We start from the raw sequence: 15,944 nt of genomic DNA, 5'->3' as shown, positions 1-15,944 counted from the left end.
AGGCTACATCATAAGCCACACTAGTAAACACCCAAAGGAGATACAGCCTAGTTAAATGAGGGGATACAGCCTACTTAAATAAGGGGATACAGCCTAGTTAAATGAGGGGATACTGCCTAGTTAAATGAGGGGATACAGCCTAGTTAAATGAGGGGATACAGCCTAGTTAAATAAGGGGATACAGCCTAGTTAAATAAGGGGACACAGCCTAGTTAAATGAGGGGATACAGCCTAGTTAAATGAGGGGATACAGCCTAGTTAAATGAGGGGATACAGCCTAGTTAAATGAGGGGATACAGCCTAGTTAAATGAGGGGATACAGCCTAGTTAAATGAGGGGATACAGCCTAGTTAAATGAGGGGATACTGCCTAGTTAAATGAGGGGATACAGCCTAGTTAAATGAGGGGATACATCCTAGTTAAATAAGGGGATACTGCCTAGTTAAATGAGGGGATACAGCCTAGTTAAATGAGGGGATACAGCCTAGTTAAATGAGGAGATACAGCCTAGTTAAATAAGGGGATACAGCCTAGATAAATGAGGAGATACAGCCTAGTTAAATGAGGGGATACAGCCTAGTTAAATGAGGGGATACAGCCTAGTTAAATGAGGGGACACAGCCTAGTTAAATAAGGGGATACTGCCTAGTTAAATGAGGGGATACAGCCTAGTTAAATAAGGGGATACTGCCTAGTTAAATGAGGGGATACAGCCTAGTTAAATGAGGGGATACAGCCTAGTTAAATGAGGGGATACTGCCTAGTTAAATGAGGAGATACAGCCTAGTTAAATGAGGGGATACAGCCTAGTTAAATAAGGGGATACAGCCTAGTTAAATGAGGGGATACAGCCTAGTTAAATGAGGGGATACAGCCTAGTTACATGAGGGGATACAGCCTAGTTAAATGAGGGGATACAGCCTAGTTAAATAAGGGGATACTGCCTAGTTAAATGAGGGGATACAGCCTAGTTAAATAAGGGGATACTGCCTAGTTAAATGAGGGGATACAGTCTAGTTAAATGAGGGGATACAGCCTAGTTAAATGAGGGGATACTGTCTAGTTAAATGAGGAGATACAGCCTAGTTAAATGAGGGGATACAGCCTAGTTAAATGAGGGGATACAGCTTAGTTAAATAAGGGGATACAGCCTAGTTAAATGAGGGGATACAGCCTAGTTAAATAAGGGGACACTGCCTAGTTAAATGAGGGGATACAGCCTAGTTAAATGAGGGGATACAGCCTAGTTAAATGAGGGGATACAGCCTAGTTAAATGAGGGGATACAGCCTAGTTAAATGAGGAGATACAGCCTAGTTAAATAAGGGGATACAGCCTAGTTAAATAAGGGGATACAGCCTAGTTAAATGAGGGGATACAGCCTAGTTAAATGAGGGGATACAGCCTAGTTAAATGAGGGGATACAGCCTAGTTAAATAAGGGGATACAGCCTAGTTAAATAAGGGGATACAGCCTAGTTAAATAAGGGGATACAGCCTAGTTAAATAAGGGGATACTGCCTAGTTAAATGAGGGGATACAGCCTAGTTAAATGAGGGGATACAGCCTAGTTAAATGAGGGGATACAGCCTAGTTAAATGAGGGGATACAGCCTAGTTAAATGAGGAGATACAGCCTAGTTAAATAAGGGGATACAGCCTAGTTAAATAAGGGGATACAGCCTAGTTAAATGAGGGGATACAGCCTAGTTAAATAAGGGGATACAGCCTAGTTAAATGAGGGGATACAGCCTAGTTAAATGAGGGGATACAGCCTAGTTAAATGAGGGGATACAGCCTAGTTAAATGAGGAGATACAGCCTAGTTAAATGAGAAGATACAGCCTAGTTAAATAAGGGGATTCAGCCTAGTTAAATAAGGGGATACAGCCTAGTTAAATAAGGGGATACAGCCTAGTTAAATAAGGGGATACAGCCTAGTTAAATAAGGGGATACAGCCTAGTTAAATAAGGGGATACAGCCTAGTTAAATAAGGGGATACTGCCTAGTTAAATGAGGAGATACAGCCTAGTTAAATAAGGGGATACAGCCTAGTTAAATAAGGGGATACAGCCTAGTTAAATAAGGGGATACAGCCTAGTTAAATAAGGGGATACAGCCTAGTTAAATGAGGAGATACAGCCTAGTTAAATAAGGGGATACAGCCTAGTTAAATAAGGAGATACAGCCTAGTTAAATAAGGGGATACAGCCTAGTTAAATAAGGGGATACAGCCTAGTTAAATAAGGGGATACAGCCTAGTTAAATGAGGGGATACAGCCTAGTTAAATAAGGGGATACTGCCTAGTTAAATAAGGGGATACAGCCTAGTTAAATGAGGAGATACAGCCTAGTTAAATGAGGAGATACAGCCTAGTTAAATAAGGGGATACAGCCTAGTTAAATGAGGGGATACAGCCTAGTTAAATGAGGAGATACAGCCTAGTTAAATAAGGGGATACAGCCTAGTTAAATAAGGGGATACAGCCTAGTTAAATAAGGGGATACAGCCTAGTTGGTAACCTAAATAAGCTTTCTTTAAATATATACTATTTCATACATCCAATTGAATTATGTCTTAAAAGACTGGTGCCATGTCCTGCTATCTCTGTTTTAGAGCATCCGTTTTCAGCCCCCAACAAAGATGACACAGGTTTATCACCCCTGGATCAGGCCTAGTCAGTGCACCATTCCAGCTCAACTCAGGTGACCCATAAAGCCCTCTCCTATGTTGGCTGTTAACACAGGCTTGTTTCCATGAGAACAGTGGCTGGTTCACCCACATTAGTGAGCTGTCTCCTCCAGTGACTATGGCTCAGTGTAAATCCAGCAGCCAGCTGTTGATGTGACACCTGCAAGCCCTCTGTTTTACGAGGAGAAAAAGTCAGTTCCAGAGAGTTTGTGCTCCTGTTCTAGAGAGGAGTAAAACACTGCTGGGTCCCCTGGGTGTCTTCCTCCCTACGCCCTCCTGCCTACTTGCCCGCATGCACTAATTTTAGCCGTGGAGCTGTGAACAGCACAGAAATGACAGCCATCTTTATTTTCTACCATAGGCATCTATGGATGAAAAAAAGGCGTTCTAAAACAGGGTGCTGAAAGACACTCGTTTTACCTCCTCTCTGTGGGTGACAGGTGCAATGCTAGGCACGTTCTGCCATTTCCCCATAATCATCTGCCCAAGTCAGCAAGTCAGTTGAGCTGCCCTCAATAACCAATACTGACTGACCTCTGTCCTTGTAATCAATAACTCTAATCAATCAGGCTGGATTACCTCTATATATCTGACTGAGTGCCACTCCCTTTAAACCAAGTACCAATAAGTACCAGTACCAATAGTCACTAACCCACTCGCTATGATTTTCCATTTATCTACAGTATTGCTTGTAATGGAGATGCTCAACAACAAAAACACACACACATTCACACACGCACCAAGCAAAGCAGCTGTAAGACAGACAGGCAAGGACAGCAACGCCGGAGAGACTTGACAAACAGCAGCAAATGTGCCTCGTGCCTTGTGATCTGATCTACAGATTGCACAAAGAGAGAAAAGCTTTAGCTAGTGCGGTAGAAGTGTGTACTGACCTGCGGCTCCCATGGCTGAACAGGGAAAGAGGCAGCTGCTTTATCCACAGACAAAAGGAGAGCACTGAAGGGGGACTACCCCCCCTCCTCTCAGCCGGGGAGGGGAGGGGCCACAAGCACGCAGGCTAATCATCCTTGGTCTAGGCAGGAGGACTGGAGGGTGGGCGTTAAGGGGAGCGGTTGCCAGAGAGCTGAGCTGCAATCCAGCACACACACACACTCTCTCTCACACTCTCTCTCTCTCTGTGAGCTCTTTCATACCCTGGTTTTAAAGCACAGCCCCACTGACAAATGACAAAGACTGCCAAGCAAGGACCAAAATAAGGAGACTGTATCCGATTTAAAATGGTGGATGGGTATCTCCTTCCACCAGGCAAGAAGATGGAGTTCTTTCCGATCATTTACTTATTATCTTATCAATAGCCCGCAGCATGTGACTTCATTGGCAGTATAGCATCTTGTGCAGCAGATCTGCAAGGTCTGTGAAGGTGTTATAGGACTGTATACTGAGGATGAAAGATGCTACCTGAAATATACTGCTCTATTAAAATGCTTCAGCTCTGTGAGGATCTGGTGAGCGCCTGCCTGATGCAGTTACCATAGCTACGGTGCTCCATTTTCTCCCCCTCCACTCAGAGAGAGAGAGAGAGGAGGGGGGAAGCAAGGAAAGAAAGAGATGGAGAGAGGGCGGGCGAGAGTGAAAGCACTTCCTGGAAAACAGAATCAGATTCACTTGATTTGTCTGAATCTGGGGAATGAGGGACACGAACTTTGTCTTCCCCAACACACACCCAGCCACTCCCTTTATAGTTCAACACAAAAGGACAAAGGGCCGTTTAAACATGGAGGCAGGCATTAGTCAAAACAACAGACTGTACGTCATGGTGTGAATGAGTTTCTAAACGTAGCTGATAGAATATGACAAGGTTTAAATCCCACTATAAAAAGTCTGATGGCTGAATTAGGTTTAAAAATGTCAGATCACGACTCAATTTAGGAATCATGCAAAAGTCTGGAACAAGCGACAATGTTTTTTTTTATTCACTGAAAAAATACCTCCATCCGAGAAATGATCTGCTTATCAACATTTATTTTTAAACAAAACCTAAGCTACTGGTGAACGAGACCGCTTCAAATAATTTGTTAAATGCCCTTTTATTAACCCATTCATGTCCATAACGGATCATTTCCTTTAGTAAATACAATCTCTGAGCTTACTAATGGACAAATCTGAAAAACATAATAATAAATCGGCCAAAGTGTTTGTCTACAATGTGAGTTTTTGATATTGTACTACATGTAGTCTTTGGACACATGGGGTTTTAACACATTTCATGAACCAAGTCCAGTGAATAGATGTTAAAGTGATCAGAATAATATATATATATATTCCACACACACCACTAGAGTACATGCAGTGTAAGCAAATCCAATGCAAGTCAATGGCAAGTGAGGCCTGCTACAGCATTCTCCCTCTTTCTCTCCCACTCTCACAAGCACACCCGTGTACACACATACCACAGACATCAATGCGCGTGAGTGCGTGTGGATTGCTTTAGATATTGTTTTTATATACACTGAGTGTACAAAACATTATGAACACCTGCTCTTTCCATGACAGACTGACCAGGTGAAAGCTACGATCCCTTATTGATGTCACCTGTTAAATCCACTTCAAATCAGGGTAGATGAATGGGAAGAGACAGGTTAAATAAGGATTTTTAAGCCTTGAAACATGGATTGTGTATGTGTGCAATTCAGAGGGTAAATGGGCAAGACAAAATATTTAAGTGCCTTTGAACGGGGTATGGTAGTAGGTGACAGGCGCACCGGATGCGTCAAGAACTGCAACGCTGCTGGGTTTTTCACATTTAACAGTATCAAGAATGGTCCACCACCCAAAGCACATCCAGCCAATTTGACACAACTATGGGAAGCATTGGAGTCAACATGGGCCAGCATCCCTGTGGAATGTTTTTGACACCTTGTAGAGTCCATGCCCCAATGAAGTGAGGCTGTTCTGAGGACAAAAAAGGGTGCAACTTAATATTAGGAAGGTGTTCCTAATGTTTTGTACACTCAGCGGTCCAGATGTTTAAGATCTGACAGAGAAACAAACTGATAAAATAACTCCATAAACGTGCCGATGTACTCTAAGGGTGTGTGTGAGAGAGAGGGGGGGAGTGTGTGGATTTTTATATATTGGTCCAGACAATCTATATACCAAACATTATTAAGATCTGAACATGTTTAAGTTCTGAGGAGAGAAAACGTAAAATGCTTAACCCTCCAGTCTCTATGGATTTGCAAATACTGCATGGACTTTAGGGGTGTATGTGTGAGAGAGAGTGTGGATTTCTTTCAATATTGTTTTCATATACCGTACCAGACAAAGGTTTGGACACACCTACTCATTTGTGGGTTTTTCTTCATTTGTACTATTTTCTACAACGTAGAATAATAATGAAGACATCAAAACTATGAAATAACATATGGAATCATGTAGTAACCAAAAAAGTTAGTAGCCAAAGGTTGATGACAACTTTGCACACTCTTGGCATTCACTCAATCAGCTTCATGAGGTAGTCACCTGGAATGCATTTCAATTAACAGGTGTGCCTTGTTTTTTAAATTTAACCTTTATTTAGGCAAGTCAGTTAAGAACAAATTCTTATTTGACAATGACGGCCTATCCCTCCCCTAACCCGGACGGCGCTGGGCCAATTGTGGGCCCTATGGGACTCCCAATCACGGCCGGTTGTGATACAGCCCAGGATCGAACCAGGGTCTGTAGTGATGGCTCTTGTACTGAGATGCAGTGCCTTAGACCGCTGCGCCACTCAGGAGCCCCAACTTTTGTTAAAAGTTAATTTGTGGAATTTCTTTCCTTCTTAATGCGTTTGAGCCAATCAGTTGTGTTTTAACAAGGTAGGGGTGGTATGCAGAAATTATCTTTTTTTTTTTTTTTTTTTTTTTTTTTTTTTAAACTCTATTTGGTAAAGACCAAGTCCATATTATGGCAAGAACAGCTCAAATAAGCAAAGAGAAACGACAGTCCATCATTACTTCGAGACCTGAAGGTCAGTCAATACGGAACATTTCAAGAACTTTGAAAGTTTCTTCAAGTGCAGTTGCAAAAACTATCAAGCGCTATGATGAAACTGGCTCTCATGAGGATCGCCACAGGAAAGGAAGACCCAAAGTTACCTCTGCTGCAGAGGATAGGTTCATTAGAGTTAACTGCACCTCAGATCAAGTAACAGACACATCTCAACATCGACTGTTCAGATGAAACTGCGTGAATCAGGTCTTCATGGTCAAATTGCTGCAAAGAAACCCCTAAGAGACTTACTTAGGCCAAGAAACACGAGCAATAGACATCTGTGCTTCGGTCTGATGAGTCCAAATTTGAGATTTTTGGTTCCAACCTCCGTGTCTTTGTGAGACGTAGAGTAGGTGAACGGATGATCTCTGCATGTGTGGTTCCCAACGTGAAGCATGGAGGAGGTGTGATGGTGTGGGGGTGCTTTTCTGGTGATACTGTCAGTGATGTATTTAGAATTCAAGGCACACTTAACCAGAATGACTACCACAGCATTCTGCAGCGATGTACCACTCCATCTGCTTTGCGTTTAGTGGGACAATAATTTGTTTTTCAACAGAACAATGACCCAAAACACACCTCAAAGCTGTGTAAGGGCTATTTGACCAAGGAGAGTGATGAAGTGCTGCATCAGATGACCTGGCCTCCACAATCACCCGACCACAACCAAAATTTGGTTTGGGATGAGTTGGACCACAGAGCGAAGGAAAATCAGCCAACAACTGCTCAGCGTATGTGGGAACTCCTTCAAGACTGTTGGAAAAGCAATCCTCATGAAGGTGGTTAAGAGAATGCCAAGAGGGTGCAAAGCTGCAAAGGGAAAAAAGGGTGGCTACTTTGAATAATCTCAAATATATTTTGATTTGTTTAACACTTTTTTGGTTACTACATGATTCCATATGTGTTATTTCATAGTTGTGATGTCTTCACTATTAGTAAAAATAAAGAAAAGCCTTTGAATGAGTAGGTGTGTATATATATCTCAACAAGTATTTACATAACTTGGTTTGTGGCATGTGTAAAAAAAACAGTAACCCCATGTGTCCAAAGACTAAAATATATAGTATGATACAGAAACAGCTCTAGTTCACAAATCATATATTTGGCATATTTGGGCTTAGAACAGGTCCAATAACAATATTATACGCTTTTAAACAATTTCATTCTGAAATGTATTTCAAAAATACAAAAATGCTAACATCATTTTAAAATCCCAACTTCAATTGACACGTATTATGTCATTATCTATCAATCTTAAAACGTCAATGTGGCCTGTCTAGACACTATGTTGACACCAAATTTCATGCATCAACACCAAACATAAGGTGTTCAGTGGCACATTTTGATATAGTACAAGGACGTGAAGGATAATATGTGGATGGTACTCTGCACAGTGAATCATTAGTAATGGTAGTAGGCCTAGGTTATATCTCACTTAGGTACTGACTTGAGTGTACAGTCATGGGTGAGTCTTGCTGCCAAGCTCTTTGGTCTGTAGAGACCCTGGGGATTATTACTGTCCCTCCCAGCCAGCATGAACACCTGAAGTGGAACCAGAACGTACAGGAAGTACCGTGGCACGCAGCCACACACTGATCACTGATACAGGCCTGTATGATTTCTGGTTCTGGTAGTCAAAATCAACAAACTGATGCAATATTTCTTACTCTTCGGGTTTGTCAATGATGTTCTAGGCTACATTTTTGGGTAGAACAAGAGTGAACCAGTTTGAGCCTGACCCGATTAGACAACTAAAGTTATCGACAGTGCCTTAATTCATGCCCCAAGCTAGCATGTGTAAACATGTAGACATGCCTGTATGTACAGTACTTTGCTTTAACAGCTTATTCAAACTAAATTACACCCAAATGGTCAATTTCACCCTTTGGTTGTGTTGACTGTATCAACTTTTATTGGTAAGAGGGAAAGAAAGTGAATGTTTTAAACAAACCCAGACAGATGATGACATAGGCCTGTTCATAAACACAGCCTAAAACCTTATTTCAGGTCATAGTGAAAGCTCAGTGAACACAAGCTATTCTGCTCACAACTCTCAGTAATAGAATAAAAATACCTACTTATTGTTTCCCCAGGTCTATGTGTGGCTCCTTCTGTGTATTTTATTGAAGATAGTGTAGGCTATAGTGTTATATTTTCATTTGGTAGATTCTATTCTATTTTCCATTCTAAATACACACTTACAATCACCCACTGTCATTCACAGGTAAGGAAAAGGCAGACCAACCAACTCCATCTCCATCTTACACACAATACAGTATAATAAACATGGCTGCCATAGAAAATTACAGCCAGTTGGAAAGGCAGGGAGGAGGAAGGGAAACCATTCTCTCCTCCCATCTCTCTTCCTAACCCAGAGGTGAGACTAATGCACACCATGATGGAGAAAGAGACAGACGGAGGCTGTGCTTTTCTCTCCCAGTAGCTGCAAAGTGCCCTGGCAGCCGATGGATGAGACTGATGTAATCAGGATGGGTGCGCCTTGGTTGCCATGGAGACAGTCTGTCAGTGCTGTCCGGATGCTCCGACAGCCTCGCACACAAAATACTCAAAGACTCTGAAAACAGTTTCCCCGCAGAGCCCTCAGACCGGGAGAGTGATAACAATGACACACCCTTCACATTAACACACATATAAAAACACACACACACACACAGAACAGAGACACACAACACAGATGGCTCACAGCATGTGTGTGTACATTCATCATTACGTCTCACACCTACCTTTGCCCTTTGTCTCACACGGCAGAGAGAGAGAGAGCGTGATCAGGGCGTGTCTGCTGTCACCCCCCTGGTGAAGGTAAACAGCTCAGCCTGATCACCCAGGCCTCGACTAACACACACCATGGATACCCCCCACAACCATACATGCAACATCCCCCTTTCATACACACACACAAACTACAGCTGCACTAGAAGCATAAATACACATGCTCCTCATACATACATAATTTCACCACTCACAGCCTAGATACACACTCCTAACACACAGACAGAGATGCACACAATAAACACAGCAAACGCATCAGTACCCTGGCCTTTCCAGCTGCTCCAGGAGCACTCCTTCTTGGTACCGTCTGCAGTGGACTGCATGCTGATGATCAGTTATCTCCCTGATTTCCCTTTCTTTCAGTTCTCTGTTTTCTTCTAGCTCTTCCTCTTCTTGTGCCACTGACTCACTCAGTCATCCCACAATGGCATGAATGGTTGGAAGGATGAGATGAGATGAGGGAGAGATGCGGAGACGAGAGGGAGGGAGGCAAGGTTTTCAAGGTACTGGTTGGCTCGCAGAGCACACAGACTGATGCTGTGGAGCAGTGTTGGCGAGAACAGAAGGAGGAGAGGGAGTGATCGAATTGTAAATACAACACCACAGTTGCTACTGCAGCAAATCATCCATGCAATGATTTAGTGCCTGGGGAGGGGAGGGGAGGGGAGGGGAGGGGGGGTAGTCTTTTTCTTGAAAGGGGAGGCAAGCACTATTTCACAATAAAAGTTCCCGTGCTGATCCTGATTCTCAAAGCAGACTAGGGCGTTGGGCATGGGGAATTGGCAGTGAAAGAGTTAACCAACATGCCCTTTGATGAAGCTCAGTCGGAAATCGGCATATATCCTATCCCACCCCCAGGCTAGTTTTATCATGATCCATATTGTATATAAGATCATTTACAGATAAAGTGCCAGGTTGAAATTACTATGTAAAAACATCTGACGTCATCTTTTACAGCATAGAGAAAAAAGAATCTCCGCCATGAAAACAGCTCTCCCACAGAGCCCACAGACTGGGAGAGTGATAACAATGACACACCCTGGTCAACCTACCGTTCCACATGTAACACACCTATGAAACACACACAGAACCCAGACTCACAACAGACAGCATGTGTGTACATTCATCATTATAAACAGAGTTTTGTGTTAGGAACTGAGGATTCTATAGGCTACTGCTGGAGTATGGACCTAGCGTTGCCAATGAATAATCTGGCAAATAGTCAACTCCTCTGCCCTTTGTATGATTGGTACAAAGAATGTTTACGTTTGCAGTCAATATCACACAAATACTGGAGTTATTTTCAATACGTCTCACTAAATATTGAACAGTCTAAGTGATGGTCTTTTCAATAATTCATAACCATCACACTGTAGCCTACAGTACAGCCCTCAATGTTCTTTTAGGTTTACTGCATTCAGGCTGTGGTTCAGCTTGTGCTTTAGGTTTTTCCACCAGGATGCATTATCAGGGCAAATGGCCTGACAAACAGCGATGGACTCACAGTGATGCTTGGAGGCATGTAACGAGCTGTGTGCAACGGACAGTATCATGTCTAAACAGTGTCTGTGGGCTTGGATAGAGAATAAACATATCCTCATGATTTATAATGTTATAAACATTGACCCCCTCTATTTCAGTGACATTGGTACAGTCAGTCTGTGTCCAGACAGCCCTGTCGACGTCCCTGTTACACCTTCTGCTCACTGCAACCTTAAAAAATATATGAGCCTGTGCTGTGTGCTCCCCCCTAGGAAGGTGTTGCCATGGCAACTGCTGTGGAGCTGCACAGGCTGTGGTACATGATGTCTGCTCTGCTTGTCTTCTCTCCAGCTCTGTTATAGTCTATGGTGCCCTGCACCACCTAGTGGTGGAGGAATATCAACTGCATCAAATGGGTTGACCTGCTTTTAGGAATTCGAGAACCTTCTGTGTGTGTCTGTTTGTAAACACCAGGAGAGGAGGGGAGCTTCGGGCTTTTACTCAAGCACATCCTTAATGTTTCCACTCCTCTTTACTCTCCCCAACGGAAGAAAAGAGCAGCAGTTACAACCACAGGTGGATGTTGAACCGTGACAGCTGAAGAACCATAGAATAACTGAAATGTGATATTTCTATCACTGCATCTAGCCATACATGAAGTGAATCCGCCTAAGCTTAAGTCGGGGTTACATGGGGTTACATAAATCCACCGTTTACAAGAAGGATGAAAAAGAAGCAAACAGAAGAAAGACAAATAATAAGTGCCAACACAAAATGTCCGGCTTAACACACACAAAGAACTCTGTCTCGATGTGGTGCAAATTGGCTGGCGTGATCTCTGGCGTGATCTGTGATGATATGTCTGTCTGAGTTACTTCCTGACATGATGATGGTACTGGGTGTTAGGAGACAGATGGCCTGTTCGGGATTTGGAAGAGAGAGTCAAGGCTGTGTCTAAAAATCCTATATGAGAGTGAGGGATTAGTTATGATACCTTCAATGACGCAGAATAGAGAGAGGCTCATCCTTTGTTGATTATCATCGTAAAAATGCTGTTCTCAGACATGTTTTGTAACTGTAGCCAACCACCAGAGGGAAGCAGATCTTGAAATCATGCAGCAGCTCATAATCCACGATGCTCACACCCACCACGGAATCTGCCGTCTCACAGCAACACTTTCATTTCCTGACCTAGTCAACAAAGGCACTATAACAACACACCATGACCCTCCGTCTTATCTCTTCTGGTGCGTCACACACTCAGGGCAGTAAAAACAGTATGTGAACAACCTGCTTGCTGTATGAGAGGGATTCCATAGTCATACCAACAGCCTGGTTAAAAACGTGCAGTTACTAGTGTTAAAACACAGCAACCGAACAGCCACTGGATCCTCCACTGACACACAAATGCACCAACAGATACCATACTACCTGTTCCATAAGCTGGTTGAGCAATTTCTGTAGTGTTGTGATGATATAATGCAGATGCAACACAACTGCAACAAGGAAAGATAAATTATGAAGACAACATGGCTTCAAGGAGGGATAATAGTGTGACTACAGTAGGTAGGTTTATCACTACAGATTGTATGTTGAAATGCAGGGTTCATCATGGGCAGCACGATTCCAGAAATAACATACAAATTATGAATCAACAGACGAGTTAATGAATTACAAGGCTTACTTTTCTGTTTGTCAAAGCCCTCCATAAAGACAGGCGCAGCAGGTGTAGCCAGGTCTCCTTTCCCCTCAGTGACGTGCTTGTCGTCCAGGAGGGGCTTTTCGGACCTCACCTCCGGGGGCACGGTGGCCATGGGGGGCTTGGGCTTAGTTGGGCGATCCTCCTCCATCTTCATGGGGCTCTTGCTCTTTTCATTGGATGATTTAATGGTGGAGCTCGTCACAGGCTCTGCTGGGACCAGTTCTGGGGCAGAGCGGGCGGGGGACGCGGCGGTGAGGATCAGAGGTGAAGGGGTGTTGACCCCCTGTTTGGGGCCGGACCCCTCTCTCTTGGGGCTCTCCTCATTGGCAGACTCAATGAAGAGCTCACTGTCCAGCTCAGCCTCCCTCTCCTCCCTCAGGATGCTGTAGGATGTGGGTCCCTTGGCACTGGGGGGGTTGTCGAAGGGGTTGCCAGCCTGGCTGAAACCTCCCTTGCTGCTGGGAGACTGCTCAAAAGGGTTGTTACTGGACTTGGTGCTGGGGGGGCTCCTCAGGGGGGGCTCCTCAGAGACCAGCTCTATCTCAGAGTCCCCAGACTCTGCACTGCTGACGTCCTGCTCACTGGCCTTGGTGGATCCCGGGGTCGGCTTGCTGCTGGGGACAGACGTGAACAGGTCTTGGGAAGGGGATTCTTTTTCTGCAGAGATAGAGAAAAAAAATGAAAGAGAGCCGAATTATAGTACTAATATGAGACATTGAATGCATCATTAACATGTTTTTATGTCCTTTTATGACTAAACATAGCCTGTGTGTTTATGTACGCTGATGATTCAACCTTATACATGTTAGCAACCACAGCTAGTGAAATTACTGCAACCCTAAACAAAGCTTGCATTCCGTTTTGAAATGTGTGGATAGTCAAAAACTAAAAGCATTGTATTTGGTACAAACCATTCCCTAAATGCAAGACCTCAGCTGAATCTGGTAATGAATGATGTCGCTCTTGAGCAAGTTGAGGAGACTAAACTTCTTGGTGTCACCTTAGACTGTAAATTGTCAAGGCATATTGATTAAATTGTTGTAAAGATGAGAGGGCTGTCTGTGACCAAACAAGTCTTAGACCAAACAAGTCCTGCAGGCTTTAGTTTGATCTAATTTTGACTATTGCAAGGTGATATGGTCAAGGGCTGCAAAGAAGGACCTAGAAAAGCTGCAACTGGCCCAGAACACAGTAGCACATTTTTCCCTTCAATATACACAGAGGTTTAATCTCAAGAGTCCTGGCCCAAAGTAGAGGAGATACTGACTGCATCAATTCTTGTTTTTGTGAGAAATATTAGTGTTCAAATTTCTAAACTGTCTGTATAATCAACTTACATATAACTCTGACAGACATACTTACCCCACCAGACATGCCACCAGAGGTCTTTTCACAGTCCCCAAATCCAGAATGAATTCAAGGCAATGCAGAGTATTAATAAAGCCATGATCTCAAATTACTCAAGCAAACAGCAAAAGTTGCTTAAAAACATAAATAAAAACATAACGTCTCTACCCTATCTCACCTAAATAACATGTTGCCAAAGCGGCACTGCCTATGCATCTCCGTGTGCCATCGTCTAAGTGTTGCTTTTGTCTGTCCCCCACCAGACACGCTCATGATGCGCAGGTTAAAATATCAAAACCAACTGTGAACCAACTATATTCATTTGCGGACAGGTCGAAACACACATGAAACATTCATGGACATTTAGCTAGCTTACTGTTGCTAGCTAATTTGTCCAGGAAAATAAACATTGGTTCGTAACACACATGGGTACAGTTGAAGTCAGAAGTTTACATACACCTTAGCCAAATACATTTAAACTCAGTTTTTCACAATTCCTGACATTTTCTCCTAGTAAATATTCCATGTCTTAGGTCAGTTAGGATCACCACTTTATTTTAAGAATGTGAAATGTCAGAATAATAGTAGAGGGAATGATTTATTTCAGCTTTTATTTCTTTCATCACATTCCCAGTGGGTCAGAAGTTTACATACACTCAATTAGTATTTGGAAGCATTGCCTTTAAATTGTTTAACTTGGGTCAAACGTTTCGGGTAGCCTTCCACAAGCTTCCCACAATAAGTTGGATGAATTTTGGCCCATTCCTCCTGACAGAGCTGGTGTAACTGAGTCAGGTTTGTAGGCCTCCTTGTTCACACACACTTTTTCAGTTCTACCCACACATTTTCTATAGGATTGGGGTCAGGGTTTTGTGATGGCCACTCCAATACCTTGACTTTCTTGTCCTTAAGCCATTTTGCCACAACTTTGGAAGTATGCTTGGGGTCATTGTCCATTTGGAAGACCCATTTGCAACCAAGCTTTAACTTCCTGACTGATGTCTTGAGATGTTGCTTCAATATATCCACGTAATTTTCCTCCCTCATGACGCCATCTATTTTGTGAAGTGCACCAGTCCCTCCTGCAGCAAAGCACCCCCACAACATGATGCTGCCACCCCTGTGCTTCACGGTTGGGATGGTATTCTTCAGCATTCAAGCCTCCCCCTTTTCCTTCAAACATAACGATAGTCATTATGGCCAAACAGTTATATTTTTGTTTCATCAGACCAGAGGACATTTCTCCAAAAAAGTATGATCTTTGTCTCCATGTGCAGTTGCAAACCGTAGTCTGGCTTTTTTTATGACGGGTTTGGAGCAGTGGCTTCTTCCTTGCTGAGCGGCCTTTCAGGTTATGTTGATATAGGACTTGTTTAACTGTGGATATAGATACTTTTGTACCTGTTTCCTCCAGCATCTTCACAAGGTCCTTTGCTGTTGTTCTGGGATTGAGTTGCACTTTTCGCAACAAAGTACGTTCATCTCTAGGAGACAGAACGCGTCTCCTTCCTGCGTGGTCCCATCGTGTTTATGCTTGCGTACTATAGTTTGTACAGATGAACGTGGTACCTTCAGGAGTTTGGAAATTGCTCCCAGGGATGAACCAGACTTTTTTTTCTGAGGTCTTGGCTGATTTCTTTTGATTTTCCCATGATGTCAAGCAAAGAGGCGCTGAGTTTGAAGGTAGGTCTTGAAATACATTGACGGGTACACCTCCAATTGACTCAAATGATGTCAATTAGCCTATCAGAAGCTTCTAGAGCCATGACATCATTTTCTGAAATTTTTCCAGGCTATTTAAAGGCACAGTCAACTTAGTGTATGTAAACCTCTGACCCACTGGAATTGTGATACAGTGAATTATAAGTGAAATAATCTGTCTGTAAACAATTGTTGGAAAAATGACTTGTGTCATGCACAAAGTAGATGTCCTAACCG

At 43.1% G+C, this 15,944-nt stretch overlaps 1 protein-coding gene across 1 annotated transcript in view; it reads right to left on the bottom strand.

Annotated features, from left to right (window-relative positions):
• The window catches only part of LOC110497848 (reticulon-1), a 50,374-nt gene that overhangs the window by 3,461 nt on the left and 30,969 nt on the right, over positions 1 to 15,944 (bottom strand). The window contains exon 3 of the mRNA XM_021574279.3: positions 12,642 to 13,316. Within this exon, the coding sequence (XP_021429954.3) occupies positions 12,642 to 13,316 (675 nt within the window). The remainder of the gene's footprint in view (positions 1 to 12,641; positions 13,317 to 15,944) is intronic.

Source organism: Oncorhynchus mykiss, chromosome 19 (assembly GCF_057628025.1).
Source record: "Oncorhynchus mykiss isolate SJ-2025 chromosome 19, ASM5762802v1, whole genome shotgun sequence".
NCBI lineage: Eukaryota > Metazoa > Chordata > Actinopteri > Salmoniformes > Salmonidae > Oncorhynchus > Oncorhynchus mykiss.
Note: the sequence above shows the minus strand (reverse complement) of the source record. Positions and strands in the feature narration are given on the sequence as shown.